General features: G+C 42.0%; 1 protein-coding gene across 1 annotated transcript; it reads right to left on the reverse strand.

Moving 5' to 3' along the window:
• Nucleotides 1–17,959: 17,959 nt before the first annotated feature.
• fzd9a (frizzled class receptor 9a) lies at nucleotides 17,960–20,570 on the reverse strand. The gene is made up of 2 exons (XM_065284523.2): nucleotides 20,135–20,570; nucleotides 17,960–19,975 (listed from the first exon to the last, which is right to left on the reverse strand). The coding sequence occupies exons 1-2, from the start codon at nucleotides 20,193–20,195 to the stop codon at nucleotides 18,294–18,296; spliced, it is 1,743 nt and encodes a 580-aa protein (XP_065140595.1). The 5' UTR covers nucleotides 20,196–20,570; the 3' UTR covers nucleotides 17,960–18,293.
• Between the last annotated feature and the right edge of the window lie 2,462 nt (nucleotides 20,571–23,032).

Consider the following 23,032-nt stretch of genomic DNA (forward strand, 5'->3'; position numbering starts at 1 on the left):
GACCAAACAGAAAGTGATCATCTGGCAGGGAACAGAGAGTCATGTGAGTATTTATGGAGGAGATGTAATGATGAGCAGCTGGAGCGAGGCAATCAACACACAGGTGAGCGGCATCAGCCTAACGAGCACATGGCAGAGCTGTGAGTAACAAACACACACACACAAACATGACACGGAGGAAACAGTGGATTTCCTACCGTGACAGTACCCCCTCCCCTAGGAACGCCCCTTGACGTTCCCAGCCTGCTTTACCTGTTGATTGTAAACATCGATAAGGCGGTGATCCAGTATGTCCCGAGCAGGAACCCACCTTCTCTCCTCCGGACCGTAACCTTCCCAATCCACCAAGTACTGAAATCCGCGTCCCCTCCGTCTGGAGTCCAGAATACGATTAACCGAATAAGTCGGTTCCCCATTAACGAGACGAGGCGGGGGGGGAACCGGGGCAGGCGGATTAAGACGGGAAAAAATCACCGGTTTAATTTTGGAGACGTGGAACACTGGGTGAACCCTCCTGTACGCCGGAGGAAGGCTCAGACGCACTGTTACCGGATTAATGATTTTGGTAACAGAAAACGGGCCAATAAATTTGGGAGCAAGTTTATTCGAGACGGAACGCATCGGAATGTTCTGGGTAGAAAGCCACACTCTTTGACCGACAACGTAACGGGGAGGCTTCGACCGGTGGCGATCGGCCTTAGCCTTGGTGCGCGACCTCACCTGGAGCAGAGCTCTACGAGCTCTGGTCCAGGTGCGGTGACACCTCTGGACTAATGCGTGTGCGGAGGGGACCGAAACCTCGGATTCCAGACTAGAAAAATTTGGTGGTTGGTAACCTAGACTACACTTAAAAGGAGACATGCCCGTGGATGACACTGGCAGAGAGTTGTGTGCGTACTCCACAACTGAGAGTTGTTGACTCCAGGACGAAGGATTCTTGGAAACCAAACATCGTAACACCCTCTCGACATCCTGATTGGCTCGCTCGGTTTGGCCATTGCTCTGGGGATGGAACCCTGAAGAAAGACTAACAGTCGCTCCTAGCAATTTGCAAAACTCACGCCAAAATTTGGATACGAATTGGGGACCTCTGTCAGAGACCACGTCTGTCGGGAGGCCATGTATACGGAAGACGTGGTCCATGACAGTTACCGCTGTTTCCTTGGCTGAAGGTAATTTGGGCAAGGGAATGAAGTGAGTCGCCTTCGAGAACCGGTCCACTACGGTTAAAATCACCGTATTACCCTGGGAGGGCGGGAGGGCGGTAATAAAGTCTAGCGAGATGTGTGACCAGGGTCTCGAAGGGACTGACAGCGGTAAAAGTAACCCATCTGGAGGACGATTGGAAGTCTTACCAGTGGCACAAACCGAGCAAGCCAAGACGAAATCGTGAGTGTCACGAGCCATACCTGGCCACCAGAATCGTTGCTTAACTAGGAATCTAGTCCTACTAACCCCTGGATGACAGGCAACACTGGAACCATGACCCCACTGAAGGACGTCTGACCGTAACTCTTCCGGCACAAATAAGCGGTTCGGTGGGCAACGGGCCGGGGGCGTTACCCCTTCTAAGGCTGTCAACACCTTCGATTCGACCTCCCATCTGAGCGCGGAGATAATGATGGTCTCCGGTAAAATCCGCTCGGGAGTGGCAGTACGATCGGAACGCTCAAAAAGGCGGGATAAAGCATCGGGTTTGATGTTCTTGGAACCCGGTCGGTAAGAAAGAGTAAAATCGAAACGGCCGAAAAACAAAGCCCACCGAGCCTGCCTGGAGTTAAGTCTTTTGGCGGTTCTAATGTATTCGAGATTCTTATGGTCCGTCCATACAATAAAGGGTACCCCTGACCCTTCAAGCCAGTGACGCCATTCTTCCAGTGCTAACTTGACTGCCAACAACTCTCGATTGCCAATGTCATAATTAACTTCCGCAGGAGATAAGCGATGAGAAAAATACGCGCAAGGATGAACCTTTCCGTCTGAGGATGCGCGCTGGGAAAGCACTGCTCCTACCCCCACCTCTGACGCATCGACCTCCACTATGAATTGACGTGTGCGATCAGGTGAGACGAGAATGGGAGCTGAAACAAAGCAGCTTTTCAGTTTGGCAAACGCAGCCTCGGCTGCGTCTGACCACCTGAACGTCAAACTAGGGGAGGTCAAGGCGGTCAGAGGTGCGGCTAGTTGGCTGAAATTGCGAATGAAACGCCGGTAAAAATTGGCGAACCCCAGAAATCTCTGCAGGGCCTTGCGAGACTCTGGGGATGGCCAATCAACCACAGCCTTAACCTTCTCAGGATCCATGCGAACACCCTCAGTCGAAATGATGTGTCCTAGAAAAGAAACAGACTGTGCATGAAAAACGCATTTTTCCGCCTTGACAAAAAGCCCATTCTCTAGCAACCGCAGAAGCACTCGTCGTACGTGTTGCAAATGTTCCTGGAGAGACGAAGAAAAAATCAGTATGTCATCCAGGTAAACATAAATAAACTGATCTACCATGTCTCGCAACACGTCATTAACGAGTGCTTGGAAGACTGCTGGCGAGTTCGTGAGACCGAAAGGCATCACGCAGTACTCAAAATGGCCACGAGGGGTGTTAAAAGCAGTCTTCCATTCATCCCCCTTCCTGATGCGAACCAAATGATATGCGTTACGTAAGTCCAATTTAGTGAAGAGAGACGCTCCCTGCAACCTCTCGAAGGCTGAAGACATCAACGGCAAAGGATAAGTATTCTTTACCGTTATGTTATTCAGCCCTCGGTAATCAATACAAGGTCGCAAGGATCCGTCCTTCTTCCCCACAAAAAAGAACCCCGCCCCCGCTGGAGAAGAGGAAGGACGAATGAACCCCGTTGCCAGAGAATCAGAAATGTATTTCTCCATGGCCTCCATCTCAGGAACGGATAGAGAGTATAACTTGCCTTTAGGCGGACACGTACCTGGCAATAAATCTATGGCACAGTCATAGGGACGATGAGGAGGGAGAGAATCAGCCCGAGACTTACTGAACACCTCCTTCAGGTCGTGGTACTCCGCGGGCACGTTAGCCAAATCCACTGCTTCCCCCTGAAACACAGACTCAGAAACAGTAAGACACGCAGAGACAAGACAAGACTTATGACACTCCTCGCTCCAGCTGGTGACTGAGCCCAGTCTCCAGTCGACCTTAGGGTTATGGGTATGGAGCCAGGGATGACCAAGGACGATGGGAGAGAGTGAGATGTCTGTAACAAAAAAGGAGATCTTCTCGGTATGGTTGCCTGAGGTGATAAGAGTGATGGGGGCAGTGGTGTGACTGATGGTGGGTAATTCATGTCCATTGAGAGCGAAGGGTGCGATCTGGTGAGTGAGTGGGATGACGGGGATTTGTAGTTTACGTGCAAGTGAAGAGTCAATGAAATTCCCCTCTGCCCCGGAGTCCAGTAGTGCGTGGTCGGTGTGTGACTTGGTGGACCACCGTAGTTTCACCGGAAGGAGAGTAGATGTCGTCGAGGTCTTGCGTGCAGAGATCCCGCCCGATAGTAGCCTCCGTCTTACTATCGGGCTTGGTCTTTTACCGGACATCTCTGGCAGTTATGACCCGTCACGCCACAGTACATGCAAAGACCAAGGGATCTCCGCCGGTTCCTCTCCTCCCGGGAAAGCCGAGCTCTACCCACCTGCATGGGCTCAGGATCGGGGAGAACGTTGCTGGGTGTCTCGCTGGGGGGGCTGGACGGCTCAGGTCGGCGCTGTATGCTGGTAGATCTCTTACCACGGTCCGCTACGGTCAGTCTAGCATCGACCCGGATAGCCAGATCCACCAGCCCGTTGAGAGATGTGGGTAGTTCAGAAGTGACGATCTCCCGCTGGATGCGATCCGCAAGCCCATGCAGGAAATGATCCCACTGCGCCTCCTCGTTCCACTTACACTCCGCCGCCAGGGTCCGGAACTCGATAGCGTAGTCGGATACCATTCGGTTCTCCTGTCTGAGCTCGGTAAGGAGGCGAGCAGCTTCTCTCCCGGCGACGGAGCGATCGAACACCCTCTTCATTTCCTCAGATAAGAGGGTGAACGAAGAACAGCAGGCGTCGTTGTTCTCCCACACCGCCGTCCCCCAGAGGGCAGCCTTGCCCTTCAGTAGGGAGAGAGTAAACGCCACCTTGGTTTCCTCAAGGAAAAACGATCGGGGCTGTTGAGCGAAGTGCAGAGAACAGTGAGACAGAAATGTACGGCAAAAATTTGGCTCACCGGAGTATTTCTCAGGGATCGGTAATCGGGGCTCCGGATGAAAACCACCCCCTGGAGGAGAAGATGGTGCGGGCGGTGTGGGTGGCGCAGTGGGAGGCGAAGGATGAGATGAACGCTGAGAGAGCTCGGACACCTTCGTCACCATTGCATGGACGGCCTTTCGCATTTCGTTGATCGACTGGTCCTGAAGATCCATACGAGCCAGAGTTCGCTGGAGAAATTCCTCCAGCGTGGCCGTGGGTTGGTCTCCTGCTGCTTCCATGTATGGCCAGATGATTCTGTAATGACACGAACTGAGCGGAAGCAATTGCAGGTGAAAACACAATGTTTATTTATAAACACAGAGAGAGAAAAGACACAAGCAGGAAATGTCCGGTGTTGTTGGCAATGGTGACGAGGACTACGGTGGTAGATGATTATTGAGTGCGGCGTTGGTGGAGTGGTGAGCAGTGGTAAATCCAGACTGTGCACGGAACATCCACACGGAGACGACGACGACAATAAACAATCCACAATGCGACTCGTAATCCAAGACAGAGACGAAGAACCACACAACACGAGGACCAAACAGAAAGTGATCATCTGGCAGGGAACAGAGAGTCATGTGAGTATTTATGGAGGAGATGTAATGATGAGCAGCTGGAGCGAGGCAATCAACACACAGGTGAGCGGCATCAGCCTAACGAGCACATGGCAGAGCTGTGAGTAACAAACACACACACACAAACATGACACGGAGGAAACAGTGGATTTCCTACCGTGACAGCGTTCTCCTCGGGACTTGGTCGTGAAGCCCGAGCTGTGTCATGGCCGCTGCTGCTGCCATATGCCCCAGGAGCTTCTGAAATTGTTTGAGCGGGACTGCGCTCTTGTTCTTGACCGTATTAAGGCAAGTTAGTATTGACTGTACACTATTGAGCTATTATGAGCCAATTGTCTAGATACCCGAGAATGCACACACCTTTGTCTATCAGGGGTTTTAAAGTCCCTTACACTACTTTGGTGAATACACGGGGCAAGAGAGAAGCCCAAAAGGGAGGACTTTGTACTGGTATGCTCGCTCCTCGAACGCATGCGAAAAACAGCCTGTGTCAGAGGAGAATCGATATATGAACTCGAGAACTCCAGTGAAGAGCTGGAGGACGAGGAAGGGTTGTGAGCCCACTCGAAATTCCCGAAATCTTTTGAAGACCTGGGGATGAAGGAGTAATTAATTTGGGTGCCGGCTGAAAAGCTGGTAGAACGGAAATAAAACTAAACCAAGGATTCCCCACCCGGCCCACCTCCGGGGGGAGTGGTACCTTCACCATCTCCTGAAGAGCAATCCCCTCCATCTCCAGGTTACATTTTCCACCCTTGGAAGCGGGGTGAGCGGGCAGGGCAGGCTGCTGACGACCGGTTTCTCTGTTCTTAGAAGTAGGCCGCCGCAGGACGCCCTCGGTGAGGGGCAGGCTGGGACGCAGTAGCTTCTGACGCGGCAGGATGTGGGCGATGACCTCAGTCTATTTTTCAGCCGCGGAGAACTGTTGTGCAAACTCCGAACAGGCCGGCCTGGAAAACAAGAGCATTCAGGAGCCAGGTTTTATCAGCGTCCTTCATGTCCGCCAGGCACAGCCAGAGATGGCGCTCCTGGACCACGAAGCGCCAGGTCGGTAGCCACACGGAGTTGGGTGAATGCCGCCGAATTGTGACCCCCCCCTGGTGCAGGTCCCTCAGAGCCTTGGCCTGATGGACCTGGAGCAATGCCATGTCGTGCAAGGCTGAGGCTGCCTCCCCACAAGCCGAGTAAGCAGCACCGGTCAGACCAGAAGACTGCTTAGAGGCCCGTGAGGAGAGAGTAGGCTGGTCCCGTAAGAAGCATCGTGACTGGCCGCTCCACTGACGGGATACCAGTAAACCCTCTGGCAGCTCCACCATCGAGAGAGGTGAGAGATGAAGGCTGATACAGCTGGTTCCAGGCGGAAAACAGGGTTTTCCATGACTGTGTCAGTTCTTCATGCACCTCGGGGAAGAAGGGCACAGGGGGTGAGGACTGAGAAGCTTGAGCACCCCCGAAGTACCAATCATTGAGGCGGGAAGGTTCAGGTGGGGGAGGTTGAGTCCACTCCAAGCTAACCGCCGCTGCGGCACGAGCGAGCATGGCTGCCATCTCAGGGTCTAATGCAGGCTCCGCAACCCTACCTGAAGGAGGGAGCGTGTCCGGATCATTGTCTGAGGTTGACAGCCCCCCCTCCAATGTTACGGTGGATATTGTCTCCAGTGGAGGCCCGGCAGAGGGCCAGGACACTGTAGAACATGGGCCACTCATCTCCATCGGAACCTCCTCTGGAAATGGACCAGGGCACTGAGGGTCGCTGGACAAACCAGCGGACCGGTTCACCACCATTATACGGAGATCATCCTTGGCAAGCTTCCCCACTGCGCCCTTAGCAGTGCTTAGCTTGGAAGGAGGGTGACATTCCCGGAGAAACATTACCCGTCCCCGCAGATACACCATAGTCATGCCCTTGCAGACAGGGCATGAGCTAACACGGAACGCCGCATCTGTGTGCTGGAGCCCCAGACACAAAAGACAGCGATTGTGGCCATCCCGGGGAGCAAGACAGAGCATCCATGAACGGAGCATGGATGGAATGCCATCTTTAAAAAGACGCACCCACCCATGACAGGAGTGAGTGGCTGTCTTTAAAAAGACACAAAGCTCAAACATGCTGCTCTTCTAGGGAAATCACTCTTTTGTGCAGCTGATGAAGCACACAGGGAGAGACGACACACTCACTCGAATTCAAGTTCAATCTGAGAAAGAGAGAAAGGGGTGGAAACAGCTGTAGCCTCTGCTGTGGTGCCGTGAGTCCAACCAACTTCAGCAAACAGTGATGAGTTTCCCAAGATAGGATCACGTAGATCAGAATGCTTCTCAAGAGCAGAAACTGCCGGCTTTCGAAGCTTATTTGAAAAAGCTGATTTGGTATTATGCACCTGCTGCTTATATACGCACCTGGCGGGGCGGGGCCAGCCTTATGCAAATATCTGCATGCTGTTTTGTTAGTTTCTTGAAGTAGATCCCAATTCGTCTGTCACGACGTGACGTCGTAGTGACTGACTGAAAGGGAACCATTTACACATGCATCTCTAGGATATATATATACAGTAGGCATTTATCGTCCCATCCCTAATTAAAATTGAACTACAATGTTTCTTATCAAATTTACCAGAATCAAGATTATTTTATGTGTACAATCTTCATGAATTCTACATTAATCTACAGCTCCATTCTCTTAATTCTTTTTACCAACTGAATTCTCAAAACCAATGGGTGTTAAACAACATTTTAAAACTGACTTCGCTATTAAGCTAAAAAAATACATGCAGTTTGCAGGGGAACTGCAAAGGGAAAGTATATTCCCCACAAAAAGTGAACTCTCACATGAAGGCTGCTATAAGTGGACCAAAACATCTCCAACTGTGAATGCACTAAAGCATTCACAAACATTGGAGTCACTCCAGTAAAGAAATATTTTGTTTCCTGACAAAAGAATCAAATCAAGAGGGACAAACACTGTTGAGAGCCTGGAATCCTTTGTCATTGCTGGGCATTAGCGGTAAGAACAGTAACAGCTGATAGAGTGGGGGTTTGACAGAAAAACAAACAAGACTCAGCCCACTGTCCTCTTAATCTTGCCTCAGTTTCCTGCTGACAGATGCGTTAACGGGAAACTGCTACCCTAGACTCTGGCGCCAACTGTTTTATGGCCCGCTGCGTGAGCTCAAAGTTTTCTTTAGGGTGGATGAAACAAGGAATACGGCCACCAGACCGAACCACTTGACCACTGAATTTTGAGAAGACTCTTGTGGGACACTGACACATGTTCCCATTCCCATAAACACTCAGGCAGATGAAGGCCTGTGATACATTGCCATGTGAATCTAATGCTCTTGGTATTGTTACAGCAATTATGTTAACTCATCCTGCATTCATGTGTATGCAAGTATTCTGTGTAGAAGCTCTTTGTGCCATTGTTTACGTTAGCATCAAAGGAGCAGATGAGATTCTAGAGCTCATATGAAGATGAGACTGTGTCCTTGCTTGTTGGTATCTGACCTTAAACTTACATGCCTGGTACTATTTCAACCACATGGTCCATTACTATTTCAGCTCTGGTTTCAACATCCTTTAATGCAGCATGACAACACTCTTCCAAACACATACATACAAAAGCAATTTAAAAATCACTAACTGTACAATAATCTCTTTGGGGACTTATTCTTTGTCATTGACCACGTTTACATGCACACCAAAAATGCGATTATTTCCAATAATGCGAGTAAGGTCTTAATCGCAGTAAGATGTTTACATGACTGGAGCTAACCTCTTCACTCCGGTTTACATGCAGTTTTTATTTTCGGATTATTCACACAAAGTTCAATGCAGAGCACAAATGATGAACTCACATATATGGTCCACTGTTTTAATTTACTTACGTTAAATGACAAACACGTTGTTATAGATGTATTTCATTATCCGGTGCCGTGATGAAGATATAAATATGACAGTGCCTGTAAAGGGCGTTCACATGATATAAAAATATAGTTTTAAAAATCGTTTTATATTAAAGATAATAGCAGAGCTCACACAACAACTATAACGATAGCGATTTTGGCACATGATGAACGATAAACCATTGACAGCCAATCAAATCTATTTGAACTTGAAGTGCACGCGCACTTAAAATGCAGCAGAAAGCTCATTCATTGCTGAGGTTTATAACATAAAATTACCTCAGGTATCCAGCGCTGATGCTGTGAAATTTTTCTACCACACTGACTACGCCAAAAGGTATGATATTATTACACAAACTACTACATTCATTCAGTTGAGGACATCTGCTGGTTTCCCGCTGTGTAAATGCAACAAGAACAGCATATGTACATATTTAGTGACATGTAAACAATTGCAAAAAAAGTTTTTATTACAAGAAATATCCAATATTAGGTAATGCCGCGCTCGTTTTATCGAATTAGCATGAAGTTATCATTATGATGTGGTCACTAATATATTTATCGTTATAATTATCGTTATAATGTCATTTAAAGGTTTTATACACTGCTGTCGTGTTATTTGAGCTGTTTCTGAATGAAGGCAGACTGCTGACAGCAAATCGTGTTGGCAGAGTTCATGTAAAACTTCCTAATGTCAAGATTAAAACGAATTTGTGCTTAAGGTGCGTGACTAAAACACACGTGCACTTAATTAGTGCGGTATAAATGTGATTAAAGCGTTTACATGGATGCATACTGCGATTATAAACGGCGTACGCCACCTCTTTTAATGCGACTTTACTTATTGCGATTATGAGCTTAATCGCATTATTTTTTATCGAATTATTGCGTTTACATGAGGTAAAGTATAATCGCAGTATTGACAAAATCCCATTATAATCGCATTATTAGGGTGCATGTAAACGCGGTCATTGTCAGTGCACAAGTCTTGCCTGTTCTCTGATGAAAAGAAATGTTTTATATACTGTAAAGGGTCACATGTTTTTTATTTTTGTTAGATAGTCAATAACGGAGAGTTTGTTGATAGCAGATAAGTTTTCAGACAACATTTGTGATTGCTATGCTTTGCATCAAGGTGTAGGTCATGGATGGGCAACTTCGTTCCTGGAGGGTCGGTGTTCTGCAGAGTTTAGCTCCAACCATAATTAAACACACCTGAAGCCGCCAATTAAGGTCTTACTAGGCATATTAAAACCTTTTAGGCAGGTGTGCTGAGGCAAGTTAGAGCTAAACTCTGCAGGACACCGGCCCTCCAGGAATGAAGTTGCCCATCCCTGGTGTAGATCGATCTGCATTGAATTAAGTTGATGTGCGTATTTCTACGAAAAGTGTGGTCACAAGTTTTTACATATTCCTATTTGTAAATGTTACAATCAAGGGCATTGGCTTTTCTTACTCATATTAATGACATGTTTTCAGTCATAATTTCTGACTTATTTATTTAAGACAGTTTACTCATTTACCTAAAGAAATGTTCATGTCTTTCAGAGAAATACACAATATTAAACATGACTAACCTTTAAAACTTTAAAATGAATAACATTTCTGTAACCATTTAACCATTTTGTAATATTTAGTTTGTTTGCCATGACACACACACAAAAAATTTCTCCTATGCTATTTTTCTCCAGGTTTTATAGATTTAGATGCATCAGACCACTCTATCAAACAGAGCAATGATTTAAATCAGAGCCACAATACACTTCAAATCAAACCATTTATGGTTTGTACGATTTGTTTATGTATGCTTTTCCCCCAAAACACCAGTAAATTACAGTTATTTAACAGGGTAATATAACTTCTTTTGACCCCATCTTTTGATGAATTTAGCTTGACCTGTTTTCCACTACAATTCATTTTAAAGTGTTGTTTAAGCAGCAGAGCTCATATATGAGAACTGGGAAAACAAACGGACCAAGACCACAATTCATTTTTTAATGATCATATCAATACAGATGTAAATTGTTCCTATGCAAATAGCTGATGCAGAAAGGTTATATTGTGGCCACATGTACTTATTTAGCTTAGCCAAACACAAATACTAGTGGCTTTGTCAATCAGGGCTTTGCCTTTCCTGGTTACTCAGCACTGAGGCAGGGTGTGGTGGTACGGAGAAAAACCCACATCCTTCTGGACTTCATTGTACTGGAGCAGGCACCTGTTAGAATATTATTGGCATCTTTACCTTCCTCCCACTCGCTGTACTCCCTTTGACCTGAAAAGTGGTTGTATTTGAACTGTTTTTAGTTTTCCAGTACTTTCATTTTCCAGGACGCTACACATAGCTGTAACATATACAGTAGTTTTATGTTACTGCCTTGGTCTTCAGCTTATCCAGGCTTGTCCGTCCTCACGTCTCATTCTAGTTATACACTGAAGAAAATTATAAATGCACTTTTGTTTTTGGCACCATTTTTTTAGCTAAACTCTTTTCATAAGCTAAACTTTTGACCTTTTTATGTATATAAAAGGCCTATATCTCTGAAATATTGTTCTCAAATCTGTGTTAGTGAGGACTTCTCCTGTGCCAAGATAACCCATCCAACTCACAGGTGTGGCATATCAAGATACTGATTATACAGCATGACTTTTTGCACAGGCGTGCCTTAGGCTGACCCCATAAAATGAAATTATTTTATGTATGCCACATTTTTATATTTTCTTCTAACAATGCAAAATTTATTTTGGCGGGCAAATACAGTTTGTGAAGACACATCATTTATATAGAAAAGAATGACAAGTATTACTTTTTTAGAAATGTACGTATCAAGTAGTAATTCAGTTTTGGTGGGCTGTGTACCAAGTCAAATTCTATTGACTAAATAAAGAGCCTCAAAAGCTTCTGGTTTCAATAGGACATGTCAACACTGAAAAAAATTGATTGTTAAATAATTTTCCTGGATATTTAAATGGCTCTAAAGGACTTTGTTTCATCTGTAAACAAGAGTACATTAAAAGACAGCTGAATCACAGTAAGACCTTGAAGCCAGTAAGATACCCGGTCATGCTTGGATGTTTGACTGATGTTATGTTCATCCTCAAGTCTCAGTGATGTATGAGTCATCAGCTGTTGTGAGAGTGAGGTCATGGTAATATTTCTTTATAATCAGCAGTGGTACGAGCTCTAACATACTCCACTGATCCGCGGGGGCAGAGAGACACACGTGGGAGATCACTATGCAAACAATGGACACATTGAAGTGTTCCAGATGGCAGCAAAGAAGGTGAAAAATTTATGTGTGCACTTTAATTTCACTTTGTAAAAAATTATGTGCTAAGACAGTAAATGTTTAGAATCATAACAACTGTAACTATCGTATGAGGAATCCAAAAACTGTCAACAGATTGCATCCCAACTCGGTCTTACCTCCTTAATAGATTATTTGACCCAAAAATGTACACACCCCAGTGATGGGTGGGATCCCTGTCAAGGGTGTTTCTTTGCTTTCGGACAGAGATGTTGGGATAGGCTTCGACACTCCTTGTGACCCAAGGTAGGATAAACAGTATAGAAAATTGATGGATTTACACACCCTCATAATGTTCCAAATCTGTATAATCTCCAAAGAAAATAAAAAAAGAAAATTTGAAGTACTGAGCTGGTTGTATTTTCTCATGTTATTATAATGCATAAAGTTTTCCAGCTTCAAAAAGGACTGAAAAGCATCACAGGAGTGTCACAAAACTTCCCAGTGAACAAAGATAGTGATACAATTTATAGCTTGAATGCAGTGTAAGTCCTGTGTTCCTGTACTGTTTTCTCAGACAAATAGGACTCAGTGGAAAACATTTAACATCTTAACATGAACAAATAACTAGAAGTGTTTTTTGTTTTGTTAAGGCTGACAATCTAATGTAAGGCTGGCAAAATACAAAACACTGGAAGATGCTTTAAATAAAAGCATCTGCCAAATCCACAAATGTAAACTTCATGCACTTTACATTAAATTAAACAAAAAGTGAATTAATAAAAGTTTGGATAATAAATATTTGTTACATCAGGTTTGGATACATCATGGTGAAGGGCACGACAATCTACCTAAAAAAGATGAATACCTCTGAACATCATGAATAGATTTATACAATAATTATTATTCCCGTAAGCTGTTTTGTTTCATGTCTAATGAACCAGTGCTAGAAACGTTAATATGGCATTAACAGCATTTAAAGCATTGGTATTTCTTAATGGCACCAGTCAGATGAAATACTTTGTCTATTCATCACTGTTTTACACATAACCATGGAAAATGTAATTATAGAAAATTGCTAATAAAGCCAAGAAAACAAAATTTCACAGTCCTAATGGGTGCAACAAATAATGACCAATGTGCTCATTTTAACATACTTAAATAACCAATTGCATCTTCTCAAACTTGCCAAGAGGATGGTGGGGGGGGGGGGCAAGCAACTGAGTCACTTTTGCATGTTCAGTCTTTACTTGTGTGTCTTGTGCCAGGCTCTGTGACGCCAGCTGGCCCTTAGAGCTCCAGGGGAACCAGTGTGAGGTGCCAATGTACCTAGTTTCCTACTCTTAAGAGGGGCTAACCATTAGCATGTGTACCAGCTGGGGGTTTCTGCTTTATTGGACTTGTGTGTCTCATCTCGCTAATCACAAGAACACTGACAGAACTGCCATGGGACGCCTGTTTATATAAAAAAGTATGGCTAATGTTAGTAATTAGGCACTTTTCCTTTCCCATGAGTTTTATTTACAAGGATACATGCTATACCTTGTCAGCCTTAACCTAAAAAAAAAAAACACTTCAATAGTTATTTGTTTATGCTAAGATTTTAAAGGTTTTTCCACTGACGCCCACTTGTCTGGGAATCCTAACTTATCCTTGTTACACACTTACCAAATTTTTGTATTAATCCACAAAATCCATAAACCATATCTGTCATAACATTTGTAAGTCAAACATACCAAATGAAATCAATAAACAAATAACATTAAAGTCTTAAAGCATGAGCTGTTTGCAAGACACTGGATTATATTTACACAACTTAATATACATAAAATAAAGCCCTAAAATAAAAGCTTTTTTGTGGAATGATACCGTGCTAATACCATGATCTCTTGGCATGTACTATGAGAATGGCATGTTTTCTTGACATGTATCATTTTAGTACCGTGTTTTTTTTTTTTTTTTACATATTTTGGTGTACCATGTATGGTACTATACATTAATATTGTTGTTATTTAGTAGCATTTATTTATCAACTTGCCAGTATTACCATCTGATCTGACCATGTGCTTTATTGTAAGGCAGTCATCTGTGAAATGTTACATTTAAATGAGAGAACTACTATAACAGAAAACCACCATAATGTTTTTAGACATGTTTGTTGTGGTGTAAAAATTTATGATCTCACTATAAGGCTACGGTAATTAACTACTTGTTCACGTAGGCTAGGCGATGCACCAACTGAACAATTTTCTCAAATCCAACTTGCTTGATTTGTATGACCACTGGAAATGGGAGCGCAACAATAGATTATATAAACCTATTAAAATGTCATCTTCACTATGAACATAACTACAATTATTTCTCCAGGCTAACACAGTCTCACCCCATGGCGTCAATATTTGACGACACTTGACCATGCGTCAATATGTTGACGCGGAGGGTATACCTTTCGCGTCATTTTTTGACGAACTGGGGACTTCAATACTATTATGTCCGTTGCATTCTCTTTCCTATTTTCTTACCATTTTCGCGTCGGTTTAGGGTCAGATTACGCAAAATTAAACAGTGTACGCGAAATTAAACAGTTGTCACCTGGCGTTGGGGTTAGAGTTAGGTACGCGAAATTAAACAGTTGTCACCTGGCGTTGGGGTTAGAGTTAGGTTTGGGTAGGGATGTCATTATGTAAATCTAACCCTAAACCGACGCGAAAATGGTAAGAAAATAGGAAAGAGAATGCAACGGACATAATAGTATTGAAGTCCCCAGTTCGTCAAAAAATGACGCGAAAGGTATACCCTCCGCGTAACATATTGACGCATGGTCAAGTGTCGTCAAATATTGACGCCATGGGGTGAGACTGGGTTGTCCAGGCAGCAGTATGTTTTAGGAGAGACCAGGGCCTACTTTTACTCCAGTGAATTTTTCTCATGGAGACATGTTATGTATACACACATAGTAAGTGTTCACACTGTTAAATATTACTACCTTTTTCCCTGGACGAAGAGTTTGTTTGAACACACATTGACCTTTTGTGATAACAAGCCAATTGCCAAAATAACATAAATTGCCAGAACATGCCATTAAGTAGACAATTACAACCCAGTAAACCAAATAAAAACATAAATTATGCAACAGCAAAATCTAAAACCATTGTTTTTGGCTAACAGAAATGGTGATAAATACAATTTAGGAACCCCATGGCTATTTGGTCCCAATAAAATGTGACAGCATTCCATGATCTGACATTTCTCAAAAATCCTCTTGTCCTAGGAGTACAGTTTAGCCTTTACTGTGTAGTTGACCCTTGCCTGATTATTTACCTATGTATTTTTATCGTTTATTTGCTTACACAAGAGCTAAAATGAAAATATTATGATCTTAGAATGTTAGTTTGAAGAACTGCTAAAAGAAAACAAGATTTTGTGGACTTTTCATTTAAATCCTTACAGAGTTACAATGCTGGTGAAAACACTCCAGGTCCATTATCCTACCGATTTCCCGTTTTCACCAGTTATCTCCCTCCGGATTACATTACCTATCATCCAATGCTCCCTCACCTGTCCCATGTTTGTCATCATTCTCGCCTGCCAACCATCATCCTCATCATCCACACACCATTTAAGCTCCCTGTTTCACTGCTGTTGGTGGTTCGTTTTCTGTTGCATTTAGTGTGTGCCATCCATGCTTGTCTGTTCATTCCTGAATTCCTAATTAAAGTTTATAATTTGATTATTAACTCCATGTCTCCAGTCATTTCCTTCCTCAAAAATGCCGTAACAGCTATGTGAAAAGATGTGAAAAGTGTAAGTGCAACTTTTACATTTCTTGTTGTGAAATAATTAAAGGAAGGTTAATTATAAGACATGTGTAGCCTACTGTTCTTTTTGCAATAGATGAAAAAATCTGATAAGATGCGTCACCCTTTAGCAGTGACAAATACACACAGATTGTACAGTTTCAAGTCCAATGTCAAATGTTTATCAAAAACAAACAGAGAGCGTGTTTGTGTGAGCTGTTGGACAGGTGGGCCGTCACTGTATTGGAAGCACTCACAGCTTAAAATAAGACTCTAGCGTTTTGGTATAAAGTCCTTCTGGTCACAACAGCTTCTCAATGGTCTCTTAACATAGTCTTATTTCCATATCAAAAGCTGAGGTAGGGGATAGTCCCATGGGGTAGAGAGTAATGAAGACTCTTTATTCCTTTTCTCCATTCCTCTGGCTTCTTTAAAGAAGAGGGAAAGTCCCTGATGCTTTAATGATCCTCCCTTCACCAGACAAATCGCTTCTCATCCAAACTAGCAGACAATTACAACGCTATTCTATTTTGTCAATTCTTAAGCTCACTTACATGGCCATTAACGTTCACTTGATAATGCACTCATTGGCAATGGGGTGTCTTTGAGTAAGCTTTGCGTAAAATAGAACTAAAAATCTTAAACATCAAAATGAACAATGAAGCCTTTATGCTCTAGGTTTTGATGGGCAAAATAATGAACCCCGTTGCTGTATAAATGGAAAGCGTTTCTCCACACAAATGTGGCGGACAATTGCTTCACCTAAAAACATTCACGTAGACAGAGTTGATCTTGGCAGAATCTACATAACAAATATGTATTTTAAAGAAGTAGTTACTTTCGGCTGTGACAGGGAATAGACAATGAACTGTTACTTTTGTACAGGTATGTTGGTATAAAACATTATTGCCTGAAAACATTATTATAATGATACTCTGAGGTCCAATTGATTAAAAAGTTTTGACTTTATCTGCATTAATGCATTAAGTGGTAAATGCCTGGAATTTAAAAATGTAAGAATTGTTTTAGTTTCTATTGATCTATCCATCTATCATAAGCAAACATTAATTATTAATATCATCTAACATTTCTATACACTGTGTGTGTATATAATACGTGTTTAACCATATTTCATATTTTTAAAGCTGTAATGATGATCAAATTAAAGAAAACTGAAATTGTATTCAGTTCTGAAAACCAAAAAAAAAAAAACTAATTTTATAGTTTTGTATAAACAACAGCACAGCTTTACCCAAATACATTGCCAAATGAGTAATGGCTTAGTAGTACTTAATAACATTTAAACATTCATCTTCCACTACATTAACATTCATTAAGTCTTTCCTAGTCTGCTGGCTGATGCAGCCTGGTCTGTTTTTGTCTTACGACTCCAGTGTCTACGCATGCTGCTGCACAGTAAACTTAAATGCTGAAAACAGCAATGTATTAATGGAGCTTTATAGTGGGTGCTTCATGTGGTTAATGCACTAAGTTTAAGCAATGATCTCCAAGACAAACATGGGCCTTTTTACAGCCAAATGTTACAGCAGCTTGAGATCCAACACCTGAGCTCTGCCAAACCGTTGGACAATATCCGCAGTCAGGCACCGAGAGTGAGTGGAAGATAAATAAGACATACAACAAAACATTTATAGAATAATATATACCCCTGTAAGAAATAATAGTTGAATTTTAAAAATATGTGGTTTAAATTGTTTGTTTTTAGAGGTACATTTTGAAAGAAAGTATATTGTGATTTAGGAAGTGTTAGTACATTCCTTAACCACTTATCAGAGAGCACACACACACACAAATGTGCAAAGCTATAACCTTATCATCTACAGTAAGGTTGCCCACAGCTCTATTATCATACCTTGTAAACAACCCAAAATATAAGGCCTTGGAATGAACTAATGCATTTAAGAACCCCCAAAATATGTTTAATAAATTAGCTGCAAAATAAATTATTATTTTAGCATGAATTAAAGGAAGCTTTAAGTCTGGCTAAGTAACACCATTAATTCCCACTTACCTATTTTGATTCTGCAGTTGGCTGCATTTGTATACTTTTATTGTTGCATGATTCAGAATCAGGAAGAAAACATGTGCAGAGAGCATTGAACAATATTTCATTTAATATTTACCTCAAAACCTATCCTAATAAAAATAAGCAGAGAAAATACATTGTAATAAATGTTTTATTGCTTCTCATTTGATTCAAATATACTGTCAAATTATTTAAAATTCTCTTGTCACATAATGCCTTATATACAGTATATTACATACAGCAGAAATATATCCAACCAGTATTACTTAAATACTTATAATAAATAAACTATTCAGCCTTGTAGCCAAACACACCAATACATGTTTTCTGGTTCAGCAACCTTCCCTTTATTTACCTCTGAAGTGCATTTAATGTGGGGAAGATTTTTAAATGCCCGAGCATCTTATTATGATATAGTGCTTTTAGGTCTGTGCATGGAAGTGGCTCCAAAGCAGAACCATTAAGTCTCAAACATGTGTGGGGTTGTCTGTGTACACATCTGTTTTGTTCATGTGAAGCGTCACAGCCGGCGCTTTGTAATGGCAGTGGGAGCCACTGCAGCTGACACTGGAGCAGGGCTTGCGGTTCGACCGCGTGGCTATCCTCCTATTACACAATCCTTGCCAAGTCTGAAGTGTTTTTGAGCTCCATACCCAAACTCCACTGGTTATACCCACCACTAATGACATGAAAATTTTCAGCATGAACACAGCTACCGTGGGCACAGAGGAGTCCAGTGAGCAGTCCTCACTCCTGCGACCGGGAAAGGAAGTGCATTTGCTTTCCAAGGCTTGGAACTTCCAGTATTCCATATTCAGTCTTTCATAGAAATAGCATATGATGACAATTGTAGCAGGCACTGTGTAGAGTATCGAGAAGACTCCGATCTTCACCATGAGCTTCTCTAGCTTTTCTGTATTGGTGCCGCCAGTTTTCATAATTTTGCGGATATGGAAAAGTGCCACAAAACCGGTAAGAATAAAAGAGGTCCCAACAATGAGATAACAGGAAAGGGGAATCAGTACGAAACCAGTGAGAGCATTAGTGTCCATGCTACCCACATAACAGAGTCCTGTCAACTCATCTCCAGCCACCTTCCTCATAGTGAGGATGACTATGGTCTTCACTGCAGGTATACCCCAGGCAGCCATGTTGAAGTAGCTGCTGTGTGCCTCTATAGCCTCATGACCCCATTTTCTTCCTGCAGCAAGAAACCAGGTAAGCGTGAGGATGACCCACCATATCGAGCTAGCCATGCCAAAGTAGTAGAGGATGAGAAAGACGATAGTACAGCCTGTGCTCTCCAAACCCTCCTGAATGATGTACAGCTCTCCATTTTCACGATCACAAGCAATATTCTCAGCCCCAGACACCGAGCGAATGATGAAAGCCACAGAGTAGACATTGTAACACATGGACAGGAATATAATAGGGCGCTCGGGATACTGGAAGCGTTGGGGATCGAGGAGAAAGGTCAGAACTGTGAAAGCAGTAGAAATGAAGCAAAGTGTTGACCACACCATCATCCAGATGAAAGCAAAGTCTTTATCCTGCCTTGACCAGTAGACATCTACTGTAGATGAGCATCGAGGTGCGCAGGACTCACTTTTTTCCACATACTGAAACTTTTCAGAGTTATCACAAGACCTTGAGCTGCTCAAGGAATGTCCACTCCCAGCTGCAGGTTGTTTGGAGCGCGGTGGCACTGGCAGCATACCCTCACCTTTCTTAGTTTCGGGCTGAGTGTCATTTTCCGGAGCTTCGATGCACAGTGCATTAGGGTCATTGTTAGTCGGCAGCTTTGAGCAATCCAAAGAGTCTGGCCAGCCAAAACTAAATTGTTTCATAATAGGTGAACACCTCTGCCTTGCCTGCTCACACATAGGACGGCATGCCGGGATAGTGGTGGACACCTGATCAGCGCACATCGGCACATACAGAGAGCATAGGAAAAATCGCAGGTGTATATCACATCCATATGCCACCAATGGAGCAAACTCATTCAATTTAATACCTGCCTCCTCTTGACTTTCATATTTTAAAAAATTGGGCATTCGTGTCATGTTGTAGCCGATTCCCTGGCACATAGGAATGGTGATGGGTTCACATTTTGCTGGACGGCCATGCTCAATGTCATATCCTCCAATCTCTAATGTATTTCCAGCAATCGCAAATAGGAGAAGTAAAATTACAATCTTTATGCAATTAACCATTGTGACAATGTTAGGAAAAATAAAAACATCCACTGCCATGCATGCGCTATTTTATGGTACAGCTGTAGCAGAAATTATTATTAATGTTTGTTTACCCAAGTTGTATTTACATGAAGAAAAAGTCACGGTCCCTCGATTATTTAAGTCCATCTTCATTTGTATAGAAAACCTTCTCTGTAATGTCCTGAAAAAAATATGATTTCAAATGAAAATAAAATAAATCCATTGTGATTTAGTCTTTAAATAGAAATCCAAAACGTCTACGTATTCGTCAACAATTGATTCATTTGAAAGTCGATTCGCAGGACTAGCAGCTGTCAGTACTGGATGTCAAAACCAAAACAACCCGGTAAACGATTTCAAACTTAAAAACAATCTTGTTTCAAACGGGTGTCGCTCAAATTCCCGTTCCCGTTCATATCCGCGATAATTAACTTTCATGAAGAAGCAGGACGAAGTGAAATGATCCATGTCCGAAAACTTCCGATATTATAAAGCTCATTGCTATACAGTCACTCTCTTTACAGTCACTGCTCGTCCTCGTTGTGTAGTTAAAAGGGGGCGTTGATCAGTGACTAGCTCCTCCTAATATTCAACCCTCATAGCAAAACTTAACATTAATAGAACCGCTTTACACAGGCAGCTCTTGAGAGAGAGAGAGAGAGAGAGAACGAACAGCGGTCTAAAATAAACAGATTTGCGAAATTATTGAAGCACTTAATAAAACGCTGAATTTTGCATTAAAGTGGAGAGTTGACATCATGCTGTGACTGCAGTGTAGCCTACTACAGTAAATAGTATAATTTTTATTTGTCATTTTTTTACAAGTATAAAACGTTTTGGTAACATTTTAAAATAATAATAATAGTAAATGCATTTCCTAACATAAGATAACAATGAGCAATATTTTATAGCAGTTGTTCATATTTTTAATTTATTTAATACCAACAAAATTGTTTGTTCAGTGTGCATTAATAATATTAAGTTATGCATGTTATATTGGTCCTGGTTAAAGGTATAGTTAAACCCAAAATGATAATTTGATTTTAAGTCACTAACCCCTGTGCCATTCTAAACCACCAAGTGCTCCGATTGTCTTCAGAACACATTTTATTTTTGATGAAAACTGGGAGGCTTCTGTCTGACCCATTGACTTTAGTTAGTTTCACAAATCTTTTCCCCAGAAAAGAATGAAATACATCACCAAAAAGGTCCATGTTCCATCAGTCATTCTATTATTAAGCGACGAGAACACTTTTGTGCACAAAGAATTTTATTCAACAATCTGACAAAGCAATTTACAAAGCTGTAAATGCTGTGAAACTTTAATGACATACAAAACAAGATTAAGCTTACATGCACCAAATATTTTTAAGGGAGCACAGTGTGCACAGCTACTCTACTGTAATCATAATTATTAGAGTCAATTAAACATCAAAACCATATACCCCATATTTAAAAATACAAAAAGAGAAGCATTTATGAATTATTTAATTGCTATTTTACACATTTATGAAAAACTCACTCAACAGTCACATCTGTAATTGATCAACACTGCAAAAACTGTGAATATAAAAAAACCTTTGATGTAAGGTAAACAGATCTAAATGCTGTTATTGACATTTTCGTTTTATCGTTTTTTTAATTGCTTTGAAAGCATATCATTTTGTCAAAACTAGCCTATAAACATATTGGTCACAATTGACTGTACTAGCAAACATTAGTAAATGCATTAACTAACATGAACAAACAGGGAACAAGCTTTCAATATGTATTAATTCTTGTTAATGTAAGTTAACAAATACAGCCTTATTGTAAAGTGTTACCAGCATATTTCAATTTATTATAGGAACGCATTTTTGACCTCAGAGTCAGCACCCCCTCTAGGGGTGAATCTAGATATTAACATAAGAAATGGACTTTGAACTATCATCTTTGTACACAGCTAATCCCCGACCAGCCCCATTGATGGCGCCAGCACTGTTGTATGGCGAACTTGAGGTGCAAAAATAAATTACAATGGTAAATTACTTATTTACAAGATAAAAAACAAATTTACAAGTTTTATTAAACAAATTTACAAGGTTTTTAACAAATTTACAATGAGTGAACAAATTTACAAGTTTTTTTTTTTTTTTACAAATTTACAAGTTTTTTAACAAATTTACAATGAGTGAACAAATTTACAAGTTTTTTAACAAATTTACAAGTTTTTTAACAAATTTACAATGAGTGAACAAATGTACAAGTTTTTTAACAAATTTACATTGAGCGAACAAAATTACAAGTTTTAAAACAAATTTACGTTTTTTACGGAAAGGGTAGGTACAATACGCTGACGTCACGCATCCGAGCGTCCGGTGGGAAGAAACCCGGAAGTATCGCCGTGAATCTCATGAGAGTTGTGAATGCGATGTTGTGTATTAGGCTGTGCATCCTATTAATGGAAAGAGAGTGATAATATATAACCTTTCATGGCTTCCGAAGTGACTTAAAGGGATATTGGACCTTATTTTCAGGTAAGTGAAATAGTTTTAGTTAGCTAACGCTAGCTTTCCAAGTTGCACACGTTTTGGATGCCACTAATCAAAATAATTCACTGACTTTCTCATTAGATTACAGACAACACGAGAGGGTGTTTCAAACTTTTTAATCAGGACTGCATTGTTCGTTCGCTCCCGGGGTTACATAGACTGAAACGGGGAAGGGTGATAAGTTTGTTTACATGGTGCTGTGAACTCAAACCCAGAAGGACACTTCAGAGGAATCACAGGGATGACATGGTGTGATTTTTTTTGTGTCAAAACCAGAACTGACTTCCGAATCCACCTTGAACGCATTTACTTTGATGGAGAGAAATGGAAGTCAGTAAAAATTAAGTTGGACTCGTTCTTTTTTTAACTACTGGCTGCCCAACACATGCTTATAAACCCAGGAATAGCACACACACACACACACACACACACACACACACACACACACACACACACACA

Source organism: Paramisgurnus dabryanus, chromosome 5 (genome assembly GCF_030506205.2).
Source record: "Paramisgurnus dabryanus chromosome 5, PD_genome_1.1, whole genome shotgun sequence".
Taxonomy (NCBI): Eukaryota; Metazoa; Chordata; class Actinopteri; order Cypriniformes; family Cobitidae; genus Paramisgurnus; species Paramisgurnus dabryanus.

Bases quoted from the DNA above. Each gene is read 5' to 3' on its own strand.
- fzd9a (XM_065284523.2), bottom strand. From the start codon at position 20,195: ATGAAGATGGACTTAAATAATCGAGGGACCGTGACTTTTTCTTCATGT. The intron at 19,976-20,134 runs GTAAACAAACAT...GAAATACATTAG, and splicing joins TTCATGTAAATACAACTTGG to AGATTGGAGGATATGACATT.